Consider the following 23,907-nt stretch of genomic DNA (forward strand, 5'->3'; position numbering starts at 1 on the left):
TCCACAGGGTGAATGACTGTGTGCTGCGCGTGAACGAGGTGGACGTATCGGAGGTGGTGCACAGCCGGGCGGTGGAGGCCCTGAAGGAGGCGGGGCCGGTGGTGAGGCTGCTGGTGCGGCGGAGGCAGGCTCCGCCCGAGACCATCCTGGAGGTCAACCTGCTCAAAGGACCCAAAGGTCAGAGGTCACAGCGCACTCTGAACTGCCATTACCAAAGATACGTCGTAATCTGTGTTCACGTTCACTTCTCCCATTGACTCCAATAGACTCAGGACTTGCCGCTAGTCTCCTAAAGGGGCGGGGGTGTGGCGAAACCCACTTTCTAAACAGTCTCTTTGTTTTCAAAAACAGATGATATTTGTGGATATGAAAGACCACATGATCTTCCCCATACGATAACACATTTTGAGCACATGTAATAACATGTGGAGCAACGTTTAATCTTGACACCATGAAAATGTTCCAAAACCACACATTTCACACAACACATATTGTCCATGTGACTTTAACTTGAACTTGTATTTGTGTCATCATGTGGAGATGTTCAGGTGGGATTTTTCCACATCCATGTGGTGTTTCTGTAAGGGCTGCTGTAAGTGTTGATTCACATTTTCAGGATGAATGTGTAACATTTAAGAAAAACCCACTGTCAATAAATTAATTAATAACGAAGTGTTAGTTGACTTACTCTAAGACCCTAATGATGACTAATTAACCATGGCCCATTGACACAGAGGAAGCAGCCCCAGGCATGTCACTCAAGAACGTGTGAAAATCAGTGACTCTTCAGACAGAGCTGATCATATATAGGCAGTTCATATTCATAACCAGCCTCACTGTGTGTATTACTCTGCCAGGGCTTGGATTCAGCATCGCAGGAGGGATCGGCAACCAGCATATCCCCGGAGACAATAGCATCTACATTACCAAGATCATCGAAGGAGGAGCAGCCCAGAAGGACGGCCGGCTGCAGACTGGAGACCGCCTGCTAGCTGTACGAGCCTGCACCTCCTAGTCGCATATTATTCTCTTCTCCTGATTATTCATATATTCATATTCATTTTTATACATCAAAATGAATTCATGGGTCATTCATCAGTCAGCTTATCGTCCCTTTGAAAACGTGCAGGGTAAATCTGCACAACAACCACAGCAATGGTTGTTAACGTTGATTAGCAACAACTTGCATGCAGTGACTGACTGTCACCGATTCACCTGAAGAACTGCTGTGCGCTCTACCCAGAATGCACTTTAGTATTCTGTGATAGTGTGGCCCATCCTGTCACTTCAAGCAGGGACAGCCAGGCAGCCCTCCTCAGCGTTTATATGGCTGCAGGTGTGATTGATAAGCTGCCATCGTGCAGCCTCGAACCCGGGAACAACTCCCCGGGCGGATCTGTGCCACACCGCGGAAGATCAAAAGAGCCACCTGCCGGGCAAAAGAGCCACTAAGCTATTAAAAAATATTAGATGTGTTTAAGGCCACTATAAATCAGAGGGGGGGAGGAATCATTCATCACTACTAGCCTTGTGAAAAATATGTGAATGATCACAGCTATAGCTCGCTGAACCCTCAGCACTGAGTGCTCATTACAATGTGCAGTTATAGACTCTTTGGTGCGTCGATTATTCTATTTAAATAAAGATATTTCTGAGGAATTCAGTCTAAAAAGATAAACTGTAGAGATTCAGTGGATCTTCTAAGATGTCTACCCACTATTTACCTTAAAGACTCCCTAAAGTCACAAATATGTTCTTCTTCTCCTCCCTACAGTTGAATGTTTGAGTTCCACTGTGCAGAATGGTGTACAGTATGTGCAGAGTTGGACACGAGAAGGCTGTTTTCACATTTGTCCGCTCAAAGTGGAACGTTTCTTTGTACTCATTGAAAATCCCATTTTTAGGGGTCGGCCTACGAACATTTGTGACATAACAAATAGTTTGGAAGGCAATTCTGGTCCAATATTCAACTTACACAAGTGTGATGTGGAGACTTGTCCAGTGTCCAGTGCACATCCACTGAGAATGGACTTGACAGTGACGTAGGAAATATCTTGTGTCTAGCAGGAAAACGTTTGGAATTCTTAATGAGGGGGAAATGAGTAGATGTCATTTTTAAGGATTTTAAGATCATTTCACTTCATAATCTCTTTTATTTTTGGATGCGCTTTGTTTTTTATCTATTGTATGTCTTTTATCTATTTTATGTAAAGCACTTTGAATTGCCTCTGTGTATGAAACGTGCTATACAACTGAACCTGCCTTGCCTTCTCCACCCTGCGCTTTCAGGTGAACAACATCATCCTACAGGACGTGCGTCACGAGGAGGCGGTGGCGGCGCTGAAGAACACCTCCGACATGGTTTACCTCAAGGTGGCCAAGCCGGGACCCGTGCACCTCAACGACATGTACGCCCCGCCAGACTACTCCAGCAGTACGTATCTGCCTCTTCTTCTTGTTCTACTCGTCCTGGTTCATGGTACAAACACACGCACTACCTGACACCTTAAAGCCCCCATGAAGAACGGCAATTATTTTTATTTTACTTTCGGGAGTATCTTTCCTGCTGCACACTAGTAGGCATAAATATACATTTCTAACCAATAAAAACCCTTCTTTCCATGACTCACATTTCATTGGTTTAGAGCAGGGGTTCTCAAAGTGCTCCGTTTTAAAGCCAGAGTGAGGATTCGAGTATCATGGTTTCTAGTATCAGATGAAACTAGACCTAAAGGCATTCATTGGTACTGCACCAACCATTTCATGCTTGTCAGGAAGGTGGCTAATAACGCTCCAAAGTTATTCTAAATTTTGGCAAGGGAAAAACTATTTTCAGAGGCGTCCTCTTTTTCACAGCCTACATGCGTCTGTGTGTGTGCATACATACGTGCGTGCGTGTGTGTGTGTGTGTGTGTGTGTGTGTGTTAAAACATCTACAAAAGGACAAATGCGAGTTTTCTCTCCTCCAGAAAACACAACATACATTCCTTGCCTGATTCACAATTGGCATGACTTTTAGTCTAGAATAGGCTTTTAAATAAAAACCCAATGTTGGGTCCCTCAGTCATGAGAACTTGTTCTCCAATGATCCCTCGCCATTTCATGGGGTCTTTAAAGTGTAGAAGGCTGGAGGTCCTGGTCAGATCTACAATGTCTCCATATCTGTCACTATACTAATCCATGAGGAGGCGCCAAAGCAGAAATAGGCTGGGTTCTAAAGCGTGTTTACTTGAAGGTAAAGCGTGAATTATAAATGGCGGTCGATGTTTCTGTGCACTGCACTACAAATCATCTCTCTATCTTCAAGAGGTGGGCCTGCCTGCATGAGTGGTACTGTTGGATCACTGTTCTCTCCCCAAAACAGCTATGCCCAGACACCCACATAGTGAGCGCGCGTGCACACACATGCACGCACGCACACGTGCGCGCGCGCACACACACACACACACACACACACACACACACACACACACACACACACACACACACACACGCGCGCGCGCGCACACAACTTCCCACAGCAACAACAAGCCCAGATCTCTACCTCCCACTGAGTGTGTGGATGGTTTCTCACATCCCACCTGCTCATGAGAGCCCACGATGTGTTAGAGGGGGGGGGCTACAGGGAGCTTTTGTATTGTAGAGGGGGGCTACTGGGGGCTTTTATACTGTATGTTCCAACAGTTTGCAGGTGTCAGGGTTTAAGCAAACCTTTAACGCAGACTCTGACTGTATGACCCTTAGTCAGATGATCTGGATTTTAAATGCATGTTTTGTCATACCCAAGAATGTAAATCTTGGGAAAAGAGGTGGTTTCCACCCTTGTGATATGTCTTTTCGGGTTCACATATAGCATGCACATGATGTATTTTAAAGTACTGTTTTCCAACCTTTTTTGTGTCAAGGCACACTTTTGACCTTGAAAAAAATCCCACGGCACACCGCCATCCCAAATGTTACAAAATGAAACATAGTAGTAGTCACCGTTTTTGCTTTCTTTTGAACCCTGCTTGTAGTGGGCTCTTCATCTGGGTTAGGTCTGCAATAGTCTCTCCCCAGACTCGAATATTACGTTGAATTGCTGCGCTCCGCATACTACAAGTGAGTCTGTGCCAGTTAACAGCCACTGCTGGTTTTGAAGGCGGGTTGAAATTGAATGAGTGACAGGTCGTAGCACATAGAGAGCAAATGGGCTGCGCCTGCTGTGTTGTCTGATCGCAAAGTCGTTACTGATTGGAGAGGACTGAAGCCATCACTGGCATATGACTGGCCAAGTGAACGTTTCCCTCCCATAACCAGCCCTCTGAGGGAAAGTGTCCCAGACCCAGAGAGAGCTCTGCAGCCTGCAGTAGGTCTGCAAGGACTTTGATCAGGAGGATCAAGTCCAGAGTCTGTATTTTTCTTCTTCAAATATTTGTTACATATTTGTGGTTAGCGTTGTCACTATAACCATGTCTACCTGCATCCCTTTCTCTTCTATTGTTTGAATTCAACACGGTCATTAATCGCGCCGCCACCACCCACAGGCATAGAAGAGTAGTGCAACCATAGACTCTATGCTTCCACTACTCTTCTATGCCTGTTAGTGGCGGTATAGTGCTCAATAAGACCTGTATGAAATAAATTCTTTGGTTTAGCGCAACTTAAAATAAATTTTTCATTTTTATGGACCGATTAAGTAATAAAAAAGAAAAGAATCCGCACACTTAAATCTGTGCAAAAGACTCACTTTTATAGATATATTTTATATTTGATAGACAATAAATGTGAGTCTTTTGCACAGATTTAAGTGTGCGAATTCTTTTCTTTTGTATTACGTACTCATTGCTTCCAGCACCTTAAGTGAAATTGGACAATTTCCCACAGCATACCTGACGATCTCTCACGTCACACTAGTGGTTGAAAAACACTGCTTTAAAGGACTACACCAATTTCGCCACCAATTGGCCCACTGGTCAACTTCAATTTGAAGAGAGGATTAGCAAAACAAATCCTCCATCAACTCTGTGTTATTAACAGACCCTCTTATGTTAGGCAATGCTAGCTGCTGCCTACAGGGTTTTGGCAGTACTCCAGTAATATCAATAATATAAGCACTCAGAACACAAGATCTAGTGAGCGTGATTTCATGCTTTATTTTGATTTTGGCAGTGAAAGTGTCATTTTGAGTTCCCCTAAACTGCGGTCTTGCCCCAGTGTTGCCTGTGTTGTAATCATCCCTCCTTTCCCCCTACTGGTCTGGCCCTCGCTCCAGCCTTCCCAACCATGGTGGACAACCATGTCAGCCACAACTACATGGGGGCCATGGAGCCCAAGCCGGTGTACCAGCCGCCGCCCCAGGTCACCCCGTCCAGGTACTCGCCGGTTCCCCGCCACATGCTGGGAGAAGAAGACTTCACAAGGTCAGTTGCAGGCTGGTTCTCCCATAAATATATACTCTCCATACATTCCACTCATACAGGCTCTATCTGTATAGGTTTGAATACATCACAGCACAGGGATTGCTTGAGGATATTCTGTTAGAATAATGAGAACACCAGTTAAATGCCAGACATGCATTTTTGTAGGTGTACTCCTAAATGAAGACACGTGGCTGTGATATTGTGTTCTTCCCACGGCGCCGGGCCAGCAGGCCCCGGCCTGGGTCAGAAGATGGAAAATGTAGGACACTCAGTCAGTCAGTGAGTCAGTCAGTCATGGATGTATAGTGAGTTTAGTGGGAAAAGGGGCCGTAGCTACAGTAGGGATAGGAAGGTGGTAGAGACTCGGGATTCGGGGGGGGGGGGGGGGGGGTGATTAGGGGGATATGGTGGTGGCGGTGGGGGGGCACACCACTGCGCCTGTGCTTAAAGGTTTGTGCTTCTTTATGACAAATGTATAGCCTGATATTATGACAAATGTATAGCCTGATATTCAGAATTGTCAGCTCATATACTCATTTCCATCTTCTAGTGTGAGATTGCACTCTGTTTGAGTTATTTCTATGACGGGATCCCCCCAGGGTGATTCCAACCAATCACTAGAGACCAAGTCCAACGTATATCGGCCTGAATCTTGCATTAGTTACTCCAATGAGGCGAACGTATAAAAAAAACAAAAAAACATCTCCCCTCTTTGAATAAATGCCCTGCAAGCAGTGTTGCTGTTTGGATTTCAAAGTAATTGGTACTTGTAATCAATTTAATACAGCCTCGACAACAGGCAACGGCCGCAGCCATTGTTGTTTGCTCCTCAGCGTAGTCTTGACAACCTTAACAACGGCTGGTCCCGCCCATTGGGCTGTTTATTGACGCTGATTGGCCAATCGTTAGTCCCCCTCGGCGCTCATTGGCTCAGAGGGTTAGAAAACCGGAGAAAATGCAGACCAAGAGCAGCCAAACTCAAATCCCTGAGAGGGCGGATTCGAAGGTCTGGACCCAGGCTAACAAATGTACTCAACCCTAAAAGCAATTCATCCTTTTATTTTTGTACAGTGCGCTCTTTGTTCCTAGGAGCCTCCATTCTGCTTCCTGTTTTCTGGGTGTTGCTTAATGGTGTGGTTTCTTTCTTCTGACACATGTAATTTGTGCTTAGTGACGTGGCCAGTAGAGGTGTGATAGTGAAGTGGCCAGTAGAGGTGTGATAGTGAAGTGGCCAGTAGAGGTGTGATAGTGAAGTGGCCAGTAGAGGTGTGATAGTGAAGTGGCCAGTAGAGGTGTGATAGGAGACTGTGGCCATCTGTTTACTTTTTTACACATATCAGGGGGCCCTTTGCTGTAGCTGGACAAGTGTGCACGGTGGCTGTGTGTTGACCGAATGCTTTTCAGAGCAGCCTCTGTCATTTCTCCTCCTTTTTCTGACTGTGTTTTAACCTTTGACCGCCCAGCCAAGTACTGGATCAGAAGTAGCATTCATAGAGGCTTGGATTGAGCGTCCACGAGGCCTTGAGTCATCTTAACCCACAGCTCCAGGGAGGAGGCTGTATTCCTCCTGTGTGCCTGGGTGGATGTATGTGCCTGGGTGTATGTACAGTATGTGTGTGGATGTGTGGGTGTGTGGGTGGGTGGGTGCGTGTGTGTGTGTGTGTGTGTGTGTGTGTGTGTGTGTGTGTGTGTGTGTGTGTGTGTGTGTGTGTTCTGCATGTAGGCGTTTATGTGTGTCTCTGTCTGTGTGTTTTGGAGTGAATGTGCATGTGTGTGTGTTGCTGGCTGACTTTGACTGTTTGTTGTGCGGCACTCTGTAACGTCCTTGTACAAGCTGTTTGACATGCCTTGTATGTGCATTTTGTCCCATCTTTTGTGTGTGTTGTCCCGTTCACTGTGATTCCTGTACCCCCCAGCAGGGCTGAGCCTATTTACAGTGTCATCCACAAACCTGGGGACGGCAAGGTGCCCCAGGCCCTCTACAGAGGCGTCTGTCCTTCTTCCCCTGCTCCCTTGTGCCAAGGCCCACTCCCCTCCTCTGGCAGGTACTAACCTAGTGCACCACGCCTTGCTTAGCTAACCCTCCTCTCTACAGCACCGCGCCGCCCCAGCTTCAGCCACTCACACAGGCCAGCATCTGAACACAGAGGGGGGGGGGATGATAGTATTTGTACTTCCTTCCTGTCTCTGTATGTATGCATGCATGTATGTATGTATGTTTCGTTTGTCCCAGTCCTCCTCGTCGCTGCTTTTTATATTATGTTTGTATGGCATTACCTACCGAGTATTCATTTTACAATCCTGGTAAATGGTAAATGGTAAATGGACTGCATTTATATAGCGCTTTTATCCAAAGCGCTTTACAATGTGCCTACATTCACCCATTCACACACCGAAGGCGGCCAGCTGCCACGCAGGGTGCTGGCACAGCCATCGGGAGCAATTTGGGGTTCAGTGTCTTGCCCAAGGACACTTTGACGTGCGGACTGGAGGAGCCGGGGATCGAACCACCGACCTTCTGATTGGTGGACGACCCACTCTACCTCCTGAGCCACAGCCGCCCACCCACAATCCTCCTTTGCAGCTGCATATGGACTGTGTTGAAAAATAAAATACCATAACCAGATTAGCAAATCAGGGTGTCTAGGTAGTGCAGCAGTCGAGTCCCTGCCTACCAACATGAGGGTCACGGGTACGAGGCCTCTGGCTTGGTTGGGCGTCCATACAGGCACAATTGGCCGTGTCTGCGGGTGGGAAGCCGGATTAAGGGTATGTGTCCTGGTCGCTGCACTAGTGCCTCCTCTGGTCGGCCGGGGCACCTGTTCGGGGGCGTGGGGAACTGGGGGTAATAGCGCGATCCTCCCACGTGCTATGTTCTGGCGGTGAAACTCCTCGTTGTCAGGTGAAACGAAGCGGCTGACGAATGCACATGTATCGGAGGAAGCATGTGCTACAACTCTCCCCAGATTGGCAGAGGAGGTGGAGCAATGACCAAGTACAATTGGGGAGGAAACGGGGAGAAAATCAGAAGAAACTTGATCCAAAAAGAACTATAGTGCAGAAATGTCCCTTTGTGTAATCTCATATTCTACTGTCCATATTTTTATCACATCATATAATTATGTGTACATTTACTGCCAATCGGGTCACATCTCTGAATGTAAGACAAGAGTGCGCTCAGCTGTTAGCTGCACTTTAAGATGGAGTCATACCTGCTCTTTGCAAACACCTCTCCACAGGAGCCAGGCCGAAAGGGCTTCACGCTCACACAAGCTGCTCTATTCCATCTGTCAGGAGGCGTCGCTAAAACCAGGCCTGTGTCCCAGGCCGAGCTGCTGCCACTGCCTCTCGCTGCTGCTGCTGTGAACATTCACACAAATCTGCGTCTCTTCCATACAAAAGCTCTATGAATCGCAAGATGTGTCTCTCAGTCCTGTTTGTTGCTTTTATGTGTCATGTCTGTGTCATATTTACATCCTGTTAACACGCTGAGCGCGTACGTCATCCATCTGCGTATGGATGAGTGCCTCGATAACACTGTGTGAACAAATGCATCTCCCAAAATGTGTTTGTCAGCGCAGAGTGTGTGCCGTGTATGTCTTTGTTCATGCACCCATGCCAATAATGTGCCTTGCCTGTGTGTGTGTGTGTGTGTGTGTGTGTGTGTGTGTGTGTGAGAGAGAGAGAGGGGGGGGGGGGGGGGGGGGGAGACCCAGGCCTTGCTGTATGGCTGTAAGCAGGGGCAGGTTGTGGTGTTAAAGTGAAAGGACAGTACATGTATATAGGAGAAAAGGAGAGCTGACTGGAGCCACCCAACATGCACTGCTTTGTGGCATTGGAATGTTTTCCCTGCCGCTCTGCTTATGTAGATATAAACAGCAAGCCTTGCTCTTAGTCGGACCATACATGTATTGGGAAGTGAGAGGCTGATCCGGCACGCGCCGCCAAACGAGTCGCGGCGGACATTCCTGCAGCTGTCGTGATTCATCTGCACTCTGGGAAAAACAGGCCATGCACTCGAGGTCCCCCCCCCCCCCCCCCCCCCCATCGCACAGCACCAATTACACACACTGATGTGCTCAGACATTCGCTCATAACGTGCTGCTGACACATATGCACATAGAGCACACACACACACACACACACACACGCACACACACACACACACGCGTGCGTGCACAAAGTAATACTTGCACACACAGTGCAATACAATGAGGTGCAATGCACAATGACGACGAACACACAATATATCCCCTGCACTAGGGCTGTGCAATTTTGGCTTTCCACAATTATGAAAACAAGATAATTGAGATAAAACACACACACACACACACACACACACACACACACACACGTACGTACGTATGTATGTATGTATGTATATATATATATATATATATATATATATATATATATATATATAATCTATTTTAGTTAGCCTACTGTATTTATCTATTTTTTTGTTTTATTTTCATTTATTTATTTGTTTTTCAGTTCAATTATGATTTTTGCCATAATCAAGCAGCCCTACACTACACAGCAGACCACACATAAGTCAACAGTGTCAATGAGAAAGGCTTACACTAGTACAAACTGTGAACATGCAGGCACCTGTTTTGCCCCTAGTCAAGCGGGTTTGTATGTCATGTCTGCCTGATAATGGGAATAGAGTGGCTCTAAGGACATCATGGCTGACAACAGACTTGATCCCAATCAGAGCAGATGAGCATCCAGCTCCATCAGACTGACAGGCAGATAGGAGACATGCCCTACAGCATATCCATTGGCTCAGACTGGGAGGGGATCTTCTAGAATGGAGACTATAAGTGCGCAGGCTTCCAAAGAAGTGGAGCAGGCTGCTTGTGAGGAATGAGTCTGAGCTCGTATCGGCTCTCTGTCCATCTCCACATCCCCCTCAGTGGTGTCATCACAGACACATCCCCCGACACCCTCTCCCCTTCTCCTTTAAGTCTCTTAAAACAGACTGTCTCATCTACATCCGGCGAATGCAGCTAAACAGTCTGTACGTTACACCCCCAGAACATGCACAAGGAAGTTGGGAAAAAAACCTTCAGACTGGAAGGAAGTTCGACGGAATCCGACCAATCACGACACGTGTGCAGAAGCCCCGAGTTCCCCGAATGCGGCATATTGGATTCTGATTGGACTAATGAGCGGAAGACCCGCCTTTCTGCTTCCCATTCCGGTTGGTGCATGCTTCTCCCCCACGTATTACAGACGGTATGGCGGAAGCATTTGAAAATTGCGGAAGCCAACTCGTCTGTTTTAAGAGACTACTTCTCCTTCTGATCTGACCCCCTTTCTGAAGAGATGACAGTAGACACCTCCTTTGCATCCTCGCCTGCCATGTTGGGCCATGTTTATCTTGTTGTCTTCTGTGTTAGTCCCCAATAACAGATACGACTTCTGTTTGAATTTGTGCGTGTGTTTGGTGTGTGCAGTGGTGACAATGTGTGCGCAAACACTCCCCATCTGAGTGCCATATCAGGGCCACGGTAGTTAGGAAGCTACGGAACAATGCTAATAGTTAGCCAACCTTGTTCAGGAACAGCTTGTGTAAATACAGCGACTTGAGGACAGCTGCAGCCGGCAAGCTAATCAGTAACCTCATGTGTTCCTCACACACATGCCAGAAACCTTTGACTGGTCAATGCACAGATCAAATCACTTGGGAACGCGTTGGCTACTGGTTTGCCTTTTCAAAAGCTGCAATGCTATTAAGTAAGAGTTAAGAATGGAGATAATCACAGCAGATTCAGCTGAGTGCTTGTGTCAAAACTGTTAATCATTTATCACTCCTGTTGTATTTCTAGCGACAGTGAGAGGCACGAAATAGCTTCAAATGTCTGTCACCCTAGCGGTGAATACATTTCCCCCTCTCACGTCAAATTGGAATGAAATGGCAAGTCGTGAAGAAGAGGCAGTCAGATAAAATCTATGGGTGAACTTTAAACAGTGGAAGGAGAGAGAGAGATGCGCCTGCGTGATCCTTCCAGGGAAAAAAGGGAGATAATAGAACCTGTTTGTGGAAGATGGCGTCCATCTGCAGTGTCCGCCATTAATCAGCCGAGCAGAGCCAATTAGTGAGCTGAGCCCAGGGCAGCCTGACCCTGCTGACCCCCACAGCCCCAAATATCCATTCACAGCGTCAGGATTGAGCTGCCTCCGCCTCGGCTAAAACAGTGAGAATATACAGGGGAGGGGAGGGGATAGTGAATTAGAGGAAGAATCACAGGAGACATGGCTGGGCAGAAAGAAGGGTTTTACAGCTCTATAACGGTTTACATTCCTGGCATGGATGAAAAGACAAGAGGGAGGGAGGGAGGGAGGGAGGGGGAGTGGGTCCCATGATAGGGAGGGAGTGCTTGATCTCTGTGTTCAAAACCTTTGGAATTCACTCCCTTTTTTCACAGAACTGCCCAGGCCCATTCATACCATACGCTACTTCCCCTATGCACATGCATGCTCGCATGGTTCCATGGCTGGACGTACAGCCGACAACCAACCGACACACGGACAGGCATGCGGCTCCCTCGGAGAGCAGCGAGCAGCGCCAACAGTGAGATACTAAACAGACACTGCCTTTAAGTTGTCCAAATATTGCGACATTCTTTGCCTGAGAGGAAAGCCAACGCTTTGCTGTCAGGTCACAAGAGTGTCAGGAAGTTGTTTCAAAAGGCCTGAAAGTCAGACCCAAGTTCACGCTTCCCCTCCACCGTTTGTTTACACTCTGACAAATTAGCAAAAGGAGCTGCTGGGAATCCGTCTGCCTGGTCTCCAGAGGGCCAGGCTGAAGGACAGGAATGCTGGCGCGCCGAGGGGCTGGCGTCGCAGCGGAGACGAGGGGACAGCGTTGTTGTAAGGGATCCGACTTGGATGCCCTCCAACTCCGCACATCCCTTTCCCAGTCGCGGTGCTTTTCGCTGTCATGTGGCCTCGCTGAGGGGGAAGACCGGCGGCGAGGGGGTGGAGGAGTCTGGCCGCTTCCTGTAGGACAGAATGGCGAAGAGCCGTGCGGGCGGGCGGGCGGGCGAGGGTTAAGTCGCGCACTCGCCAGCGATGATGATGGGGAGAGGGCGTTTGTGACGGCCCAAAGAGGAGCTGTTTCCCATCACAGGCCCCGACTGGGATGAGATAGGGAACACCAGGGGCCCGGCCGGCGCACAAGAGCTCTTCTAAAGATTGCAGCACCCTCGCTCTCAGTGGCCGGGTCAGAGAGGAAGCTGGGACGAGGCGGTAAGAGAGAGCAGAGCGATGTATGCTGCCTGTGCCACAGCCGGCATGTACACGGTCTACATCTCATCCTCCATGCCGCTGGTGAGGAGGAGCCTGCCTGAACGCACGGTTAGGAAAAGCCCTGTGAGAAGCAAACGCCAGGACCTAAGGTAACCATGGAGATCTGTGTGTCTCGCCGAGCTGGGATGCAAAGCTTGAGAAGGAATGTGAACGTGTTCTATTGAGCTTTGGCTTGTCTGAAGACAAGTCAGTTGTTTCAACATGTTTAAAGGCAATTGCCATTTATGTGATCTATTTCGCTTTCTTCATTTTCAATGTCATAAAAAAAAAAGAGCCACGCGAATTTTTTTGGGTACATAGAGGGACAATCATGTGCATGTTTTGAGCCTGGTGTGGCTGTATTGAATATGTGACGACCTCCCATGTAGGATCAAGCCTAACACCTAGTATATATATAGGTACAGGGGGTGCTGTAGACCCAGCTTCACGGTGCTGCTATTGTTCTGCTATTACAGTATGTTCACTGCTAGAATAATAATTATGCTATAATAATTCAGTCTTTTTCTTATCTGTTGGTTTTTACAAAAGGCTCTCTCAGGGTCTTCAGTTCATCTCATTTCAAACGTCTGTGACGGAACTACATGTTCAGGTCGACACAACACACACGTACTCATGAAGGCACAATGCAGCCTTTCTAAACAACCTTTTTATAGCCTTTTTTTTTTTTTTTTTATAACCTTTTTTTTTATAACCTTTTTATAACCTATTTTTAGTCGTGGTCCCAAAGCATTTCAAACTTTCCATCCATGGCTCTTCATCTATTTGAGGGGAATGATGAAGGCTGTTTCCAGTGTAGTCATGAGTGTGATGCTGAACGTTTGAAATGCTGCCACTGAGGGGGAAATGGTCTCAACAGCAACTTACATTAGGGATTGAGTAGGAATTGTTCCTGTCGACCGCAGGCTGAGTACTGCAAGAGATGACCACTAATGGGAACCATGCGGCGCTTTCTCTTTAAGAGAGGCGACTGTGTGTGTGTGTGTGTGTGTGTGTGTGTGTGTTTCTGCTTATGTATGTGTGTGAGACCTGTGTGTGTGTGTGTGTGTGTGTGTGTGTGTGTGTGTGTGTGTGTGTAATGTGTATACATACATTTGGTGTGTGTGTGTGTGTGTGTGTGTGTGTGTGTGTGTGTGTGTGTGTGTGTATATGTATATGTATATGTACATTTGGTATGTGTGTGTGTGTGTGTGTGTGTGTGTTTCGTAGAGTGTGTTTTTGCCTTCATCTGAAGCATTTTCTCAGAAGGCTTTTGATGGCCCATAGCAGTGGTTTGGCCTCTCGAGCAACCTAGACTGAGGCTGTCTGAATAGGCTGCTGGAGGATGAGTCATGGTGGCGAACGCTAAAACAGAGCTTCAGCTGGTCTGTCAAGCATGAGGTCGCTCTCTGTGCTGCGCGCGTACATTAACATGAGAATGCATGAGATTAGAACGGGTGTGTATACGTCCTTGTGCACAGGAGATTGTCATGCCAAGAGGAAAGTTCTAAAGGAATTAGGTGGCAGGTGGATCCATGTCTGCTGCTGGTGGCAGCATTATTGCAAAAATAGTGAGAAGTGATTATAGTGTTACCCCAGTCAGTGGCATGTTATGTAAAGTGATCACCGTCATCCAAACTATCCTTATTACCAGTTTCACCATTTTATTCTGTTGGTGAATGGTTGTAGACTAGTGTTTCCAATGAAAGTGTTCCATTTCAAACATGTATAGAATGGACTCCACTGCAAAAAAATAAATGAAAAAGAAAAGGTTTGCAGGCCCGCAGTGTGTGGCTGCCTGAATTGAATACACACTACATGTTGGGATCATACAACATATAAACTAATACGAGATGTTTTCCTAAACCGCCTCTGTGTCCCCCTCTGTCTATCTCTTTCTTTCCCTGTTCTCTTTTGCCTCTCTCTCTCTCTCTCTCTCTCTCTCCCTGCCTGTCTCCATCTCCCTCTCCTGTGCTCTCAGTCCCGCCCCTCCCCCTGATGCCGCTGTCACTCTGTTTGGCCCCGCCCCTCCCCCTGACGCTGCTGTCACTCTGTTTGGCAGGGAGCCAAGGAAGGTGCTGCTGCACAAGGGCTCCACTGGCCTGGGCTTCAACATAGTGGGAGGCGAGGATGGAGAGGGCATCTTCGTCTCCTTCATCCTGGCAGGAGGGCCGGCCGACCTGAGCGGAGAGCTGAGGAGGGGCGACCGAATTCTGTCGGTCAGTATCTCAACCTTTAAGAGAATCTACCGAAGGGCATCAATAAAGTCTCTTAATATGTATTAAAACCCCAATTAGTGTTTATTTGATCATATATATTTTAGGTGCATTCAATTATATAGATTATTTTTGTGCCCCTATTTATCCTTGAAGATGTACACTGTTTGTTTAACTGTTGCAGTAGACGTGTAGTTTACTTCGTAATTAAAATGGTCTCTAAGTATCCAAGAAGCTCCTTTTTTCTCTTTTCTCATAGCTTATTTTTCACAACCGATGTTTTTCACAACTCAAAATATAGTTCTGTTGATTTGATATATTATGTAAAGACGTAATATAATTTGCAATTTGTAATAAATTAACTTGTTTTATTTTATTATTAATTATTTATTTTTTAAGTATATACCTTTGTTATTGCTATTAGACTCAAACAAGTTGTGCTTTTGGTTGTAAATTGTGCATTTTCATTCCAATAAACATTTGGTCGGGAAAGAATATACATATAATGTAGGTCTGTTTTACTTGAATGCTGGGAGCCTCAAAATACATGGAAGACTATTTTTAAGCTACACCACTGTAGCTCATTCTCAATCAATCTGGGAGTGAATAAAAGTCTATTCCAATAAATTATTTTTTTAATGGTTAGTGTGTAAAACAAATATCTCATATTTAATCTTGCAATAAACATTGTGTCCTTTCCATTATACTTTATAATCTAATCGTAGCTCATGCCAGGCCTTCACGTGATGAGAGATAAGTAGCCTATCTTCCACAAGCATAGGCTACTGTACATGTGCTCACTGCTCCCTATGAGACTTTGAACTAGTAGGTTTTTTTTAGTCGCAGAACTCTTCATCATAGCAAGGGCAGGTCTTATCTCCACAGACTGAAATGAAACCACCCAGCTGGAGGAGAAGCGTTGCTCCTTCCAGCTGGACTTGTAGCTAGACTTGAAAGCAGTGTTTCCCCGCAGATCTTCATCATTAGACTGCTGTGTTGCAGGTGAATGGGGTGAACTTACGGAATGCCACTCATGAGCAGGCAGCTGCAGCGCTGAAGAGGGCTGGTCAGACTGTCACTATCATCGCTCAGTACCGGCCTGAAGGTAAGGCCCCCCTGCTCCTACTCTCCTGTATCCAGAGATAGGAAGTAACTAAGTATTTGTACTTAAGTACTGTACTACTAGAATTTTCAGGTATCTGTACTGTACTGAGTATTTATTTTACTTTTACTCTCTAGATTTTAACACAAATATATGTACTTTCTACTCCTTACATTTTAAAAACAGGCTTGTTACTTTATTTTAATGCACGGCAGACAAAAATGATGTAACGTTTACGCTTGTCGCACACAAGCTTTTACGCTACTACCGCTCCCTCTCTTCATGCACGCACGGTCTAGCTCGCTTGACCGTCTCTCTCTCCCTCTCTCTCCCTCTAGTGTAGTGTGTCACATTCACATCAACAATTTAGCCTAATGGAGGAGAAGGAGTATAATTGTCATTTTGAGGATTTGGAAAAACCATATCACACAAATTATTAATCAAAGTAGATTGATGTTTGGAGTTGGAGTAGTAGTTTGGAGGGGATCGTTTAAGTTTAAGTCTTCGAATTATATTAATATTATGTGAGTTTCAGTTAGCTTTGCACAGAAACAGCTGGTAGAAATACTTTTTACTTTTATACTCTTGAGGACATTTCAGAGAATGTGCTTTTGCACTTTTACTTGAGTAAATAAGTTGAATCAGTACTTTTCCTGCTCTTACACAACTGTGCTTCTACTTAAGTGAAGAATGTGTGAAATTGTCCCACACGCACGCACATACATACACACACACACACACACACATACATACACACACACACACACACACACACACACACACACACACACACACACACACACACACACACACACACACACACTGTATACACCCCACACGCACACACACACACACACACACACACACACACACACACACACACACACACACACACACACACACACTTTTGAAACCAGTGAATTTACGGAAATAGTTTTAAATACAAATGTCGTCATCACACACAGCTTTTGACCAGAATTTGACAGAATATTGCAAACAGTGATCATCAAATAATTGTGTAATAAGTCAGATCTACCTGTGGTTTGTTGATGGGGCGCTCAGGCTGCAAATGAGGACAGTGCTTCTGATTGGCTCATTGTAAGAAGTATTCAGCTTCTGGGGCGGCACCTCTATTAGCTGTGCTGTGAAGCGGAGAGCCAACTGCAAGGCGGGCAAACGAATCGCAGTTGTCCTTCCCCGTTCGTCCAAACTCCAAAGCTCCTGTGAGCGGTGCACTTTCGTGGACACTTTTTGAACCGGGGAAGGAAGTAGGAAAGCAGTCGAGCAGAGAGAGTGCGAATAGCACCTCCATTATTGCTTGCGAGGAGATTTTTTGAACGGGTAGAAGGGAAAGGTGGGAAACAGAACTTCCAACTTGTCTCGGTCGCTACCCGTGTGGATGGGGGATGGGCATGAATACAACAGCAGCAGAGCAGAAGCCGCATGAATTCCCTAATGGCTGGATGAAGAAACCGCCGGCTGCGAATGCGAAATAAATCCACTTTGCACGAACTGAGGTGAGACATTGAAGTCCCGAGGCTGTCCACCTCGCAACACAACGAACAGAATGTCGCGGAAAATAGTCCAGTAACTTTGTAGCAGGTACAGAGTGCGAGTGTGGCTCGTTACATTGTACTATAGCAGCACAGGTTTAGCTCTTCAGCTACTGTACTGAGCCGCTTTGCTGTTGTTCTTAGCTAAGCTTTTAAGTGTGATCCAAAGGATGTCTTTTGATTCTTGTCTGAGTAACTAAAAACTGCAAGCAAACCAGGTCACGCTAAATATGATAGAAGTGTCAACGCAGACTTTTAACAACATGATCTTAAAAGAGACAGGTGATCGCTTCAGCGCCTGGAGTGGTTCATGAAGTCGGATCTGTCTCAAATCGATTGACTATTATACCATTATTTCAGATCCTTATTCGTTCGGGTTTAGGCCTAGTTTTCTGTGTTTACTCGAGACAACCTTAACTTGAGTTTGGCTGCTGAAATAGCAGTAATGTAGATTATAGTCACCAGATTTCATTCAAAGTCATTAGACATGTGATATGGCTGTTCTCCTTGTGTAAGCTAAAGCTAGGTGGGGACAGAATGCATAGGTGTGGTCAAAACAGGTGTGTGTCAGCTTTGTGTTGGTTCAGTGGTTCAGTGACATCAGTGAACTGCCTGTTTCTTTGGCATCTGATGCAATGTGTTATCAGAGGTTCCTCCACCACATGGAAAGCTCTGACCAGGAGTCACTACATTAGTTTGTCCTCATTTCCAATGCTGACTAAAGTAGATATGACCAGATCTGTTAATGCTACATGTTGGCTTTGTTTTCTTTCTTACCTAGGAGACTTTGACTCCCGGAAATAGCAATGGCTCTTCCACAGAAATATGAACAAATCGTAGATTAGATGTCTATTAATAGACTTTAAATTATATTTTTTCTTCGGTGCGTTTGGAATCCTTTGAGTGTGGAATTGAGTATGCCACAGCAACATGCTGTAACAACATGCTATAACAACATTGGAAAGGATATTGTGAGCTTTAGTTGATGTGTAAGCTGTGTTCTCAGGTTGGACTATGAGAGCGAATGTGGGAACTGGGATTCTGTATTCCTGATGCGTTCAATGAAACACAAACCTGAAGGTCCAAGGTCCAAGGTCATTGCAATAGAGGTAGAACAGGAGTAGTGAATTGACATGGATCTAGGAAAGACACACAGGCCAAGATAAAGACTGGCTTCAGCGTTTCCCTCTGCAGCCAGCAAAAAGAGCCACAGAATAATGCTGACTAGCGGTTCTTTCTTGTCCGCGTATGTTGATGTTGTCAAGCCACACCAATCAAGCCACATGTTGAATCATGGTGTGGTTTAGCTGAAGGGAAGCATTGTTTCCATATCAAGTCGTGCTCTGCGGGACAGTGAAGGACACTTGCAGATCTGTTTGTATAGCAAGCTGACAATGCTTAACCAGCCTAAACACATGAGTCAAGAGTGCTGGCAAATGATTGACTTCCTTCCTGCGTCCCCACTGCTGACCTAAGATCTGTCGGCCAGTAACTCGGCTGGCATCCTAAACTTGTTTGTGTGTGACATGTCCTCCCGTTTTTAAGTTTGAAGCAGGAGGGGAGACCCCCAGTCTGCTGGAAAGAGGACGGTCAGTCAGCGGAGGAAGTGGAGTTTGAGTGCTGGTTCATGCCGGGCAAGCTGCCTGGATACTCTCAGGGGCCCGGGCATGCACACACCACAGGCCTCTGATGGAGGGCCAGTGCCCAAGACTACATGAATCCACACGGCGCACACAGGCTGCGGGCAGGCAGGAGGTCCCCCGGTCTCATTGGCTTACTGGAGCATCACAGAGTCTGTAACTCCCAACTCGCATTCAGCTGGAATGAATGGAAACGAGGGGTGTACATCCCCCTGCCCCCCACAAGGGGTGTAATTACAGTCGACTCTTTGCATTTAGGAAATGGGAGGAGGGCCGCGGAGGAAATGTTAAACCCCCGAGCACCCACCATTAACTCGCACCGACGTGCACGGCATGGTTATTTAGACGCAGATTAGCCAAGGTTTACATGTTCCTGCTGCACTGTAGCTAGCGGGGGGGGGGGGGGGGGGGGGGGGGCGCTGTAACAGTGGTCACACTAACCCTGAGAACATAACAGCCGCTCAAATTACAAGTACATGCCATTGCCTGCTGTGTTGCATAACTGGATCAAAAAGAGAAGCGACCGGCCCTCAAAATAAAAGGCTGTGCGCCTAATGAGGACAAGCAGCGAGATACCGAAAAGACCCAGTTTCTCTGTGCCGTCGTCTTGCTCTTCTCCTCCTATGGGGTCAGCCCAAATAATATAGGCTAGTCTTCTGGCTTCAGCGTTCCTTCCTTGCATAATATTGAGTGACTGTGTTTTTCATTGATCATTGAGGACCGCCAGCATTTCCTAGCATGTGTGCTCGTCATCAGTGATCTGAGGACTGCTTGTTACTGTTGTTCCTCGTCCCTCTGTATCAGGTTCCATTTGGTTTCCTAAACAAGCTACAGGCTACGGAGGGCAGGTTACCGCCGTCTCTGTGACGGCTGTTCCATGACATGTGCTCCAGAGGCTGTTGTGTCTGGACCAGTGCTCTCTCTCTCTCTCCCCCTGGCTGCTCCTCTTGTGTTTCCATACTGCTCACATGGATCAGTAGGATGTGCTTCAGGGTCCATCAACCTGAAAGGGAAAGTTCAGTGTTTTTCAACCGGGGCCCTATTTTCCCATATTTTTGTGTTTAAGTGCCTAACGGGGACACATTGTTTTTGAAATCGGTCCAGTATTGAGCGAGAGAGTTTCAGCCGGGAGCCACAAAACGCATTGCAATCAATGTAAATCCGGCCAAATGTGGACCATCATCAATGTACGTCCACTAAAAGTGCTCGTTTTGCCACTGACAGGCTCAGATTGTTATTACAGGTGTCTGACAATGTTATGGAAAGGACCCTACAGAGAAATACAATGTTTTTCTATACCTTTCACTTGTCTGTTATTGTGTGTAACCAAGTCTGGCTCAAGGAGAAGTCTCGTGAGAGTTTAACCGTTGTCTTCCTGCAACAACTCAACTCTCGCGAGACTTGGTTACACAATAACAAATAAGCGAAAGGTCAAGAAAAACGTTTTATTTTATAATGTTGTTGTCAGACAGTTATAATAATAATCTGAGCCTGTTAATGACAAAACAAGCACTTTAAGTGGACGTACATTCATTGTAGGGCTGACCTAAATGCTTTGAAGCTTTGAAGCTTCAATCGATGCCATTGGTAATCGATTATCAAAACAGTATTCAAATGCTTCGTTTTTCTTCTTAAATAGATTTTTAAATAGTAATCCAATATTATTCGTTACGCATCAACATTAATTATTATTGCTTATTCTCTCAAACAAGGACATTGTCCTCACAGCTCTCATTGAACGTTATTTACCAGCACTGAAACTGCGACAGTTTTGACCATGCAGCCACCAGGGCCTACTGTACATATGAGCAAAGTTGTTTTTATGGTCTATGGCTGTAATCTATTTGATGTGCTTATTGCACTTTTTTTATCCATTTTCTTTTCAATGAAAAGGAAAATCCTTGAAGTCAGATTTCTCTCCTCGCCTCTCATTGTCACTACGTGCCCCACACTGCCGTCGAAGCTTCCAATCTATTCGAATACTTGTCAGTGAAGCTTCAAAGCCTAGTACATTGACGGTGCACATTTGGCCTTGTAACATTGTACCTTGTTTCGCAGCTGATGGCTGAAGAGCTCTCACTCAATACTGGACTGATTTCAAAAGTTGTTGTTGAATCCCCATTAGTCACTTGGAGCCTAGTCTCGTTTGCCAGAATATCTCTACACTTCGTTTCATGCTGTACCAGTGCAGGAGAGAGTCTGGCTCCACTTACTCTCACTCTGGTTTAGCGGGAAAAAAATACTCTGTTGTTATCTTTTACAACAATCCACCAAAAGTACCAAGCAGACCTGCAGAATCCACATCTTCGTCAAAACTTGACATTTTCAGCGTGAATAGGTTGCTAGCATGCTAGGCTAGCTAGCATTGTTGTTGTTTCACAGTGGAGGAGGCATTTGAGAGCGGACACGCAGGGACAGGAGAGGGGTTTCCCTTCGCTCGGACTGAAATGCTCGGAGCCGATGGCAGAGCTACAGTATACCCTCAGCCTGCTTCCGCTGAGTCAGACTACTTGGACACAAAAGATGGTCCAGGTTGGAAAATGCTAAAGTTTCCCTTTAAGGAATGTGACCTAGCGAAGCTTTGAGCTCTGCCACCTGTGCTAACTCATACCACTGCCTCATCAGCACAGCTCTAGTCTGAGCTGACACGTTGCTTTAGTGGTTTTGGTGTTGTGAATTAGGGCGTTGAGTTGACTCTCTCTCTATTTAGCTAGTCTTGTCCGTCGGCCCCTCCTTTCCCTAGTTGCTTCCTCTAAATGCTCCATTCTCTCTCTGCCCTCCTGTGTCTGACAGCCAAGTGGACTAGTCTGTATGGCTGCTTCCTCGTGTGCTGTCTGTCCCTAGAGTGCTGCTGGGACGTTGCTCCTGGTTACCGGCAGTCAGGCGGTGTCTCGTTACCTCACCTTGCTCTGTCCCCGTGTTGTATTGTTAACCCTCCAGCAGAGAGCAGGGTGGAGAGCAGGCAGCGGGCCTGGGGCGGGGTTTCTGTTTACTTTGAATCCACTCGTGGTTTCGGCTGGGGGTTTTGAGTCGGGGGGCTTGTTTTCACACCTGACAGCCAGGGCTTTCCCCCCGGAGCGCGGAGTAACCAGATCGTCGGCGTAGGCATGATTGTTTATTTTTCAACGCTACTTCGAGGCGGAAACCTGGACTTTGATCTCTGCGTTTCATGTTGGAATGGGAAAGCGTGTTGCCCAACTATGGACGATTAAACTGTGAGGTAGGAGGAAGCGACCGCTAACGCAGGCATGTCAGTCCAATAAATATGTGGAATAAGATTTTGATATTTGCTTATGATAATGGCCACATGACATGGCTCAATTGTTGAACACTAGTCTTACTAGTTGCAGAAAATGGACACCTTGCATTGCTTGATATTGTCTTTCCTTGTATCAGCAGTGTGAAGCATAACATTGTCAAAACATTAGATTACAAAAGCTGTTGTGCTCAGAGTGCTACTTTTTGTGTGATCCCAACGCTCCTTTTTCTGTGGCATGATCACATGAGCAGCCTATAGCTTTGCTTGTTTTTCTAGCTGCATCTGCCGGTTTGTTTGCCTCGCTGTGTGCTGTATGGTGTGTGTGCTGTGTGTGTGTGTGTGTGCTGTGTGTGTGTGTGTGTGTGTGCTGTGTGTGTGCTGTGTGTGTGTGTGCTGTGTGCTGTATGGTGTGGTTGCCTAGCTTGTTCCAGCACAGCACACGGCGGCGCACAGCCAGCTAATGAGTGCATTCTTAATGAGGAGGTCCAGGTGGATTCATATATCATCCCTGCGCTCCCCAGCAGCAACTGGATTTACACACCTATGACAAATGAGCATCCATTTGAAATTGTTGGAGGCCTTCCTCTCTCTCTCTCTCTCTTTTTTTACCACACTAAAGAGTCCATGTTGAACTTAATTAATCTGTATAATTAATCACCTGACATCAGATATTACTGGATGTGTGAGGCAGATCCGTGATAAACCTCCATCTGTTCCTGGGGTCATTAATCAGCCTAAGGAGGCGCTGAACCCTGCCTGGCTCCCCACACACACACACACACACACACACACACACACACACACACACGGCGGCTCAGTGCAGCACAGAGACCGAGACACAGCCACCTCCAAAGAAGGCCAAGCGAGACGAGGTCTCACTCTGTTTACCCCTTTAAGACAAACAACACTAGATTACCATCATGTGTGTATCGGGCAGTAATACGTGAAAGCCCAAATGGGGAAGTGCACGCTCAAGATCCTATTTTGGGGATGCTGTTGACACGGTTTGCTTTGTGTGTTTGTGTCCGTGCATGCAGAGTACAGCCGCTTCGAGTCCAAGATCCACGACCTGAGGGAGCAGATGATGAACAGCAGCATGAGCTCGGGATCGGGCTCCCTGCGCACCAGCGAGAAACGCTCCCTCTATGTCAGGTACAGCTGGAACACACACACACACACACACACACACACACACACACATCGGTGGGGGAGGAGCTTGAAAGCACTTGCTGTGAAAAAAAAGCAGCCACGCTTTATGACAGCATACGATGCACAGCTTATTAGATTGTAGCGATGCACGATATATCGGCAATAATATCGGTATCGGCCATCATTTTTATGCCTCCGCCAGCGATAGCCGTGGCCGGAGGCATTATGTTTTCGGGTTGTCTGTACACCCGGCTGAGGCTCATTAACGCGATATCTGAGCAACGCCTTGATGA

At 46.5% G+C, this 23,907-nt stretch overlaps 1 protein-coding gene across 4 annotated transcripts in view; it reads left to right on the forward strand.

Moving 5' to 3' along the window:
• Positions 1 to 23,907, forward strand: part of dlg3 (discs, large homolog 3) — a gene marked incomplete at its 5' end in the record, with an annotated part of 126,297 nt that overhangs the window by 88,353 nt on the left and 14,037 nt on the right. For 2 of the 4 annotated variants that reach the window (XM_083652387.1, XM_083652386.1), the window contains 8 exons: positions 8 to 177; positions 858 to 994; positions 2,290 to 2,434; positions 5,237 to 5,402; positions 7,319 to 7,447; positions 14,758 to 14,914; positions 15,914 to 16,016; positions 23,503 to 23,617. In XM_083652387.1, coding sequence (XP_083508513.1) covers positions 8 to 177; positions 858 to 994; positions 2,290 to 2,434; positions 5,237 to 5,402; positions 7,319 to 7,447; positions 14,758 to 14,914; positions 15,914 to 16,016; positions 23,503 to 23,617 — 1,122 coding nt within the window. Of the gene's footprint in view, positions 1 to 7; positions 178 to 857; positions 995 to 2,289; positions 2,480 to 5,236; positions 5,403 to 7,318; positions 7,448 to 14,676; positions 14,915 to 15,913; positions 16,017 to 23,502; positions 23,618 to 23,907 lie in introns of all 4 variants that reach the window. The other 2 variants (XM_083652389.1, XM_083652388.1) reach the window with 2 other exon arrangements.

The sequence above is a fragment of the Poromitra crassiceps genome (assembly GCF_964638095.1).
Source record: "Poromitra crassiceps genome assembly, chromosome: 15".
Taxonomy (NCBI): Eukaryota; Metazoa; Chordata; class Actinopteri; order Beryciformes; family Melamphaidae; genus Poromitra; species Poromitra crassiceps.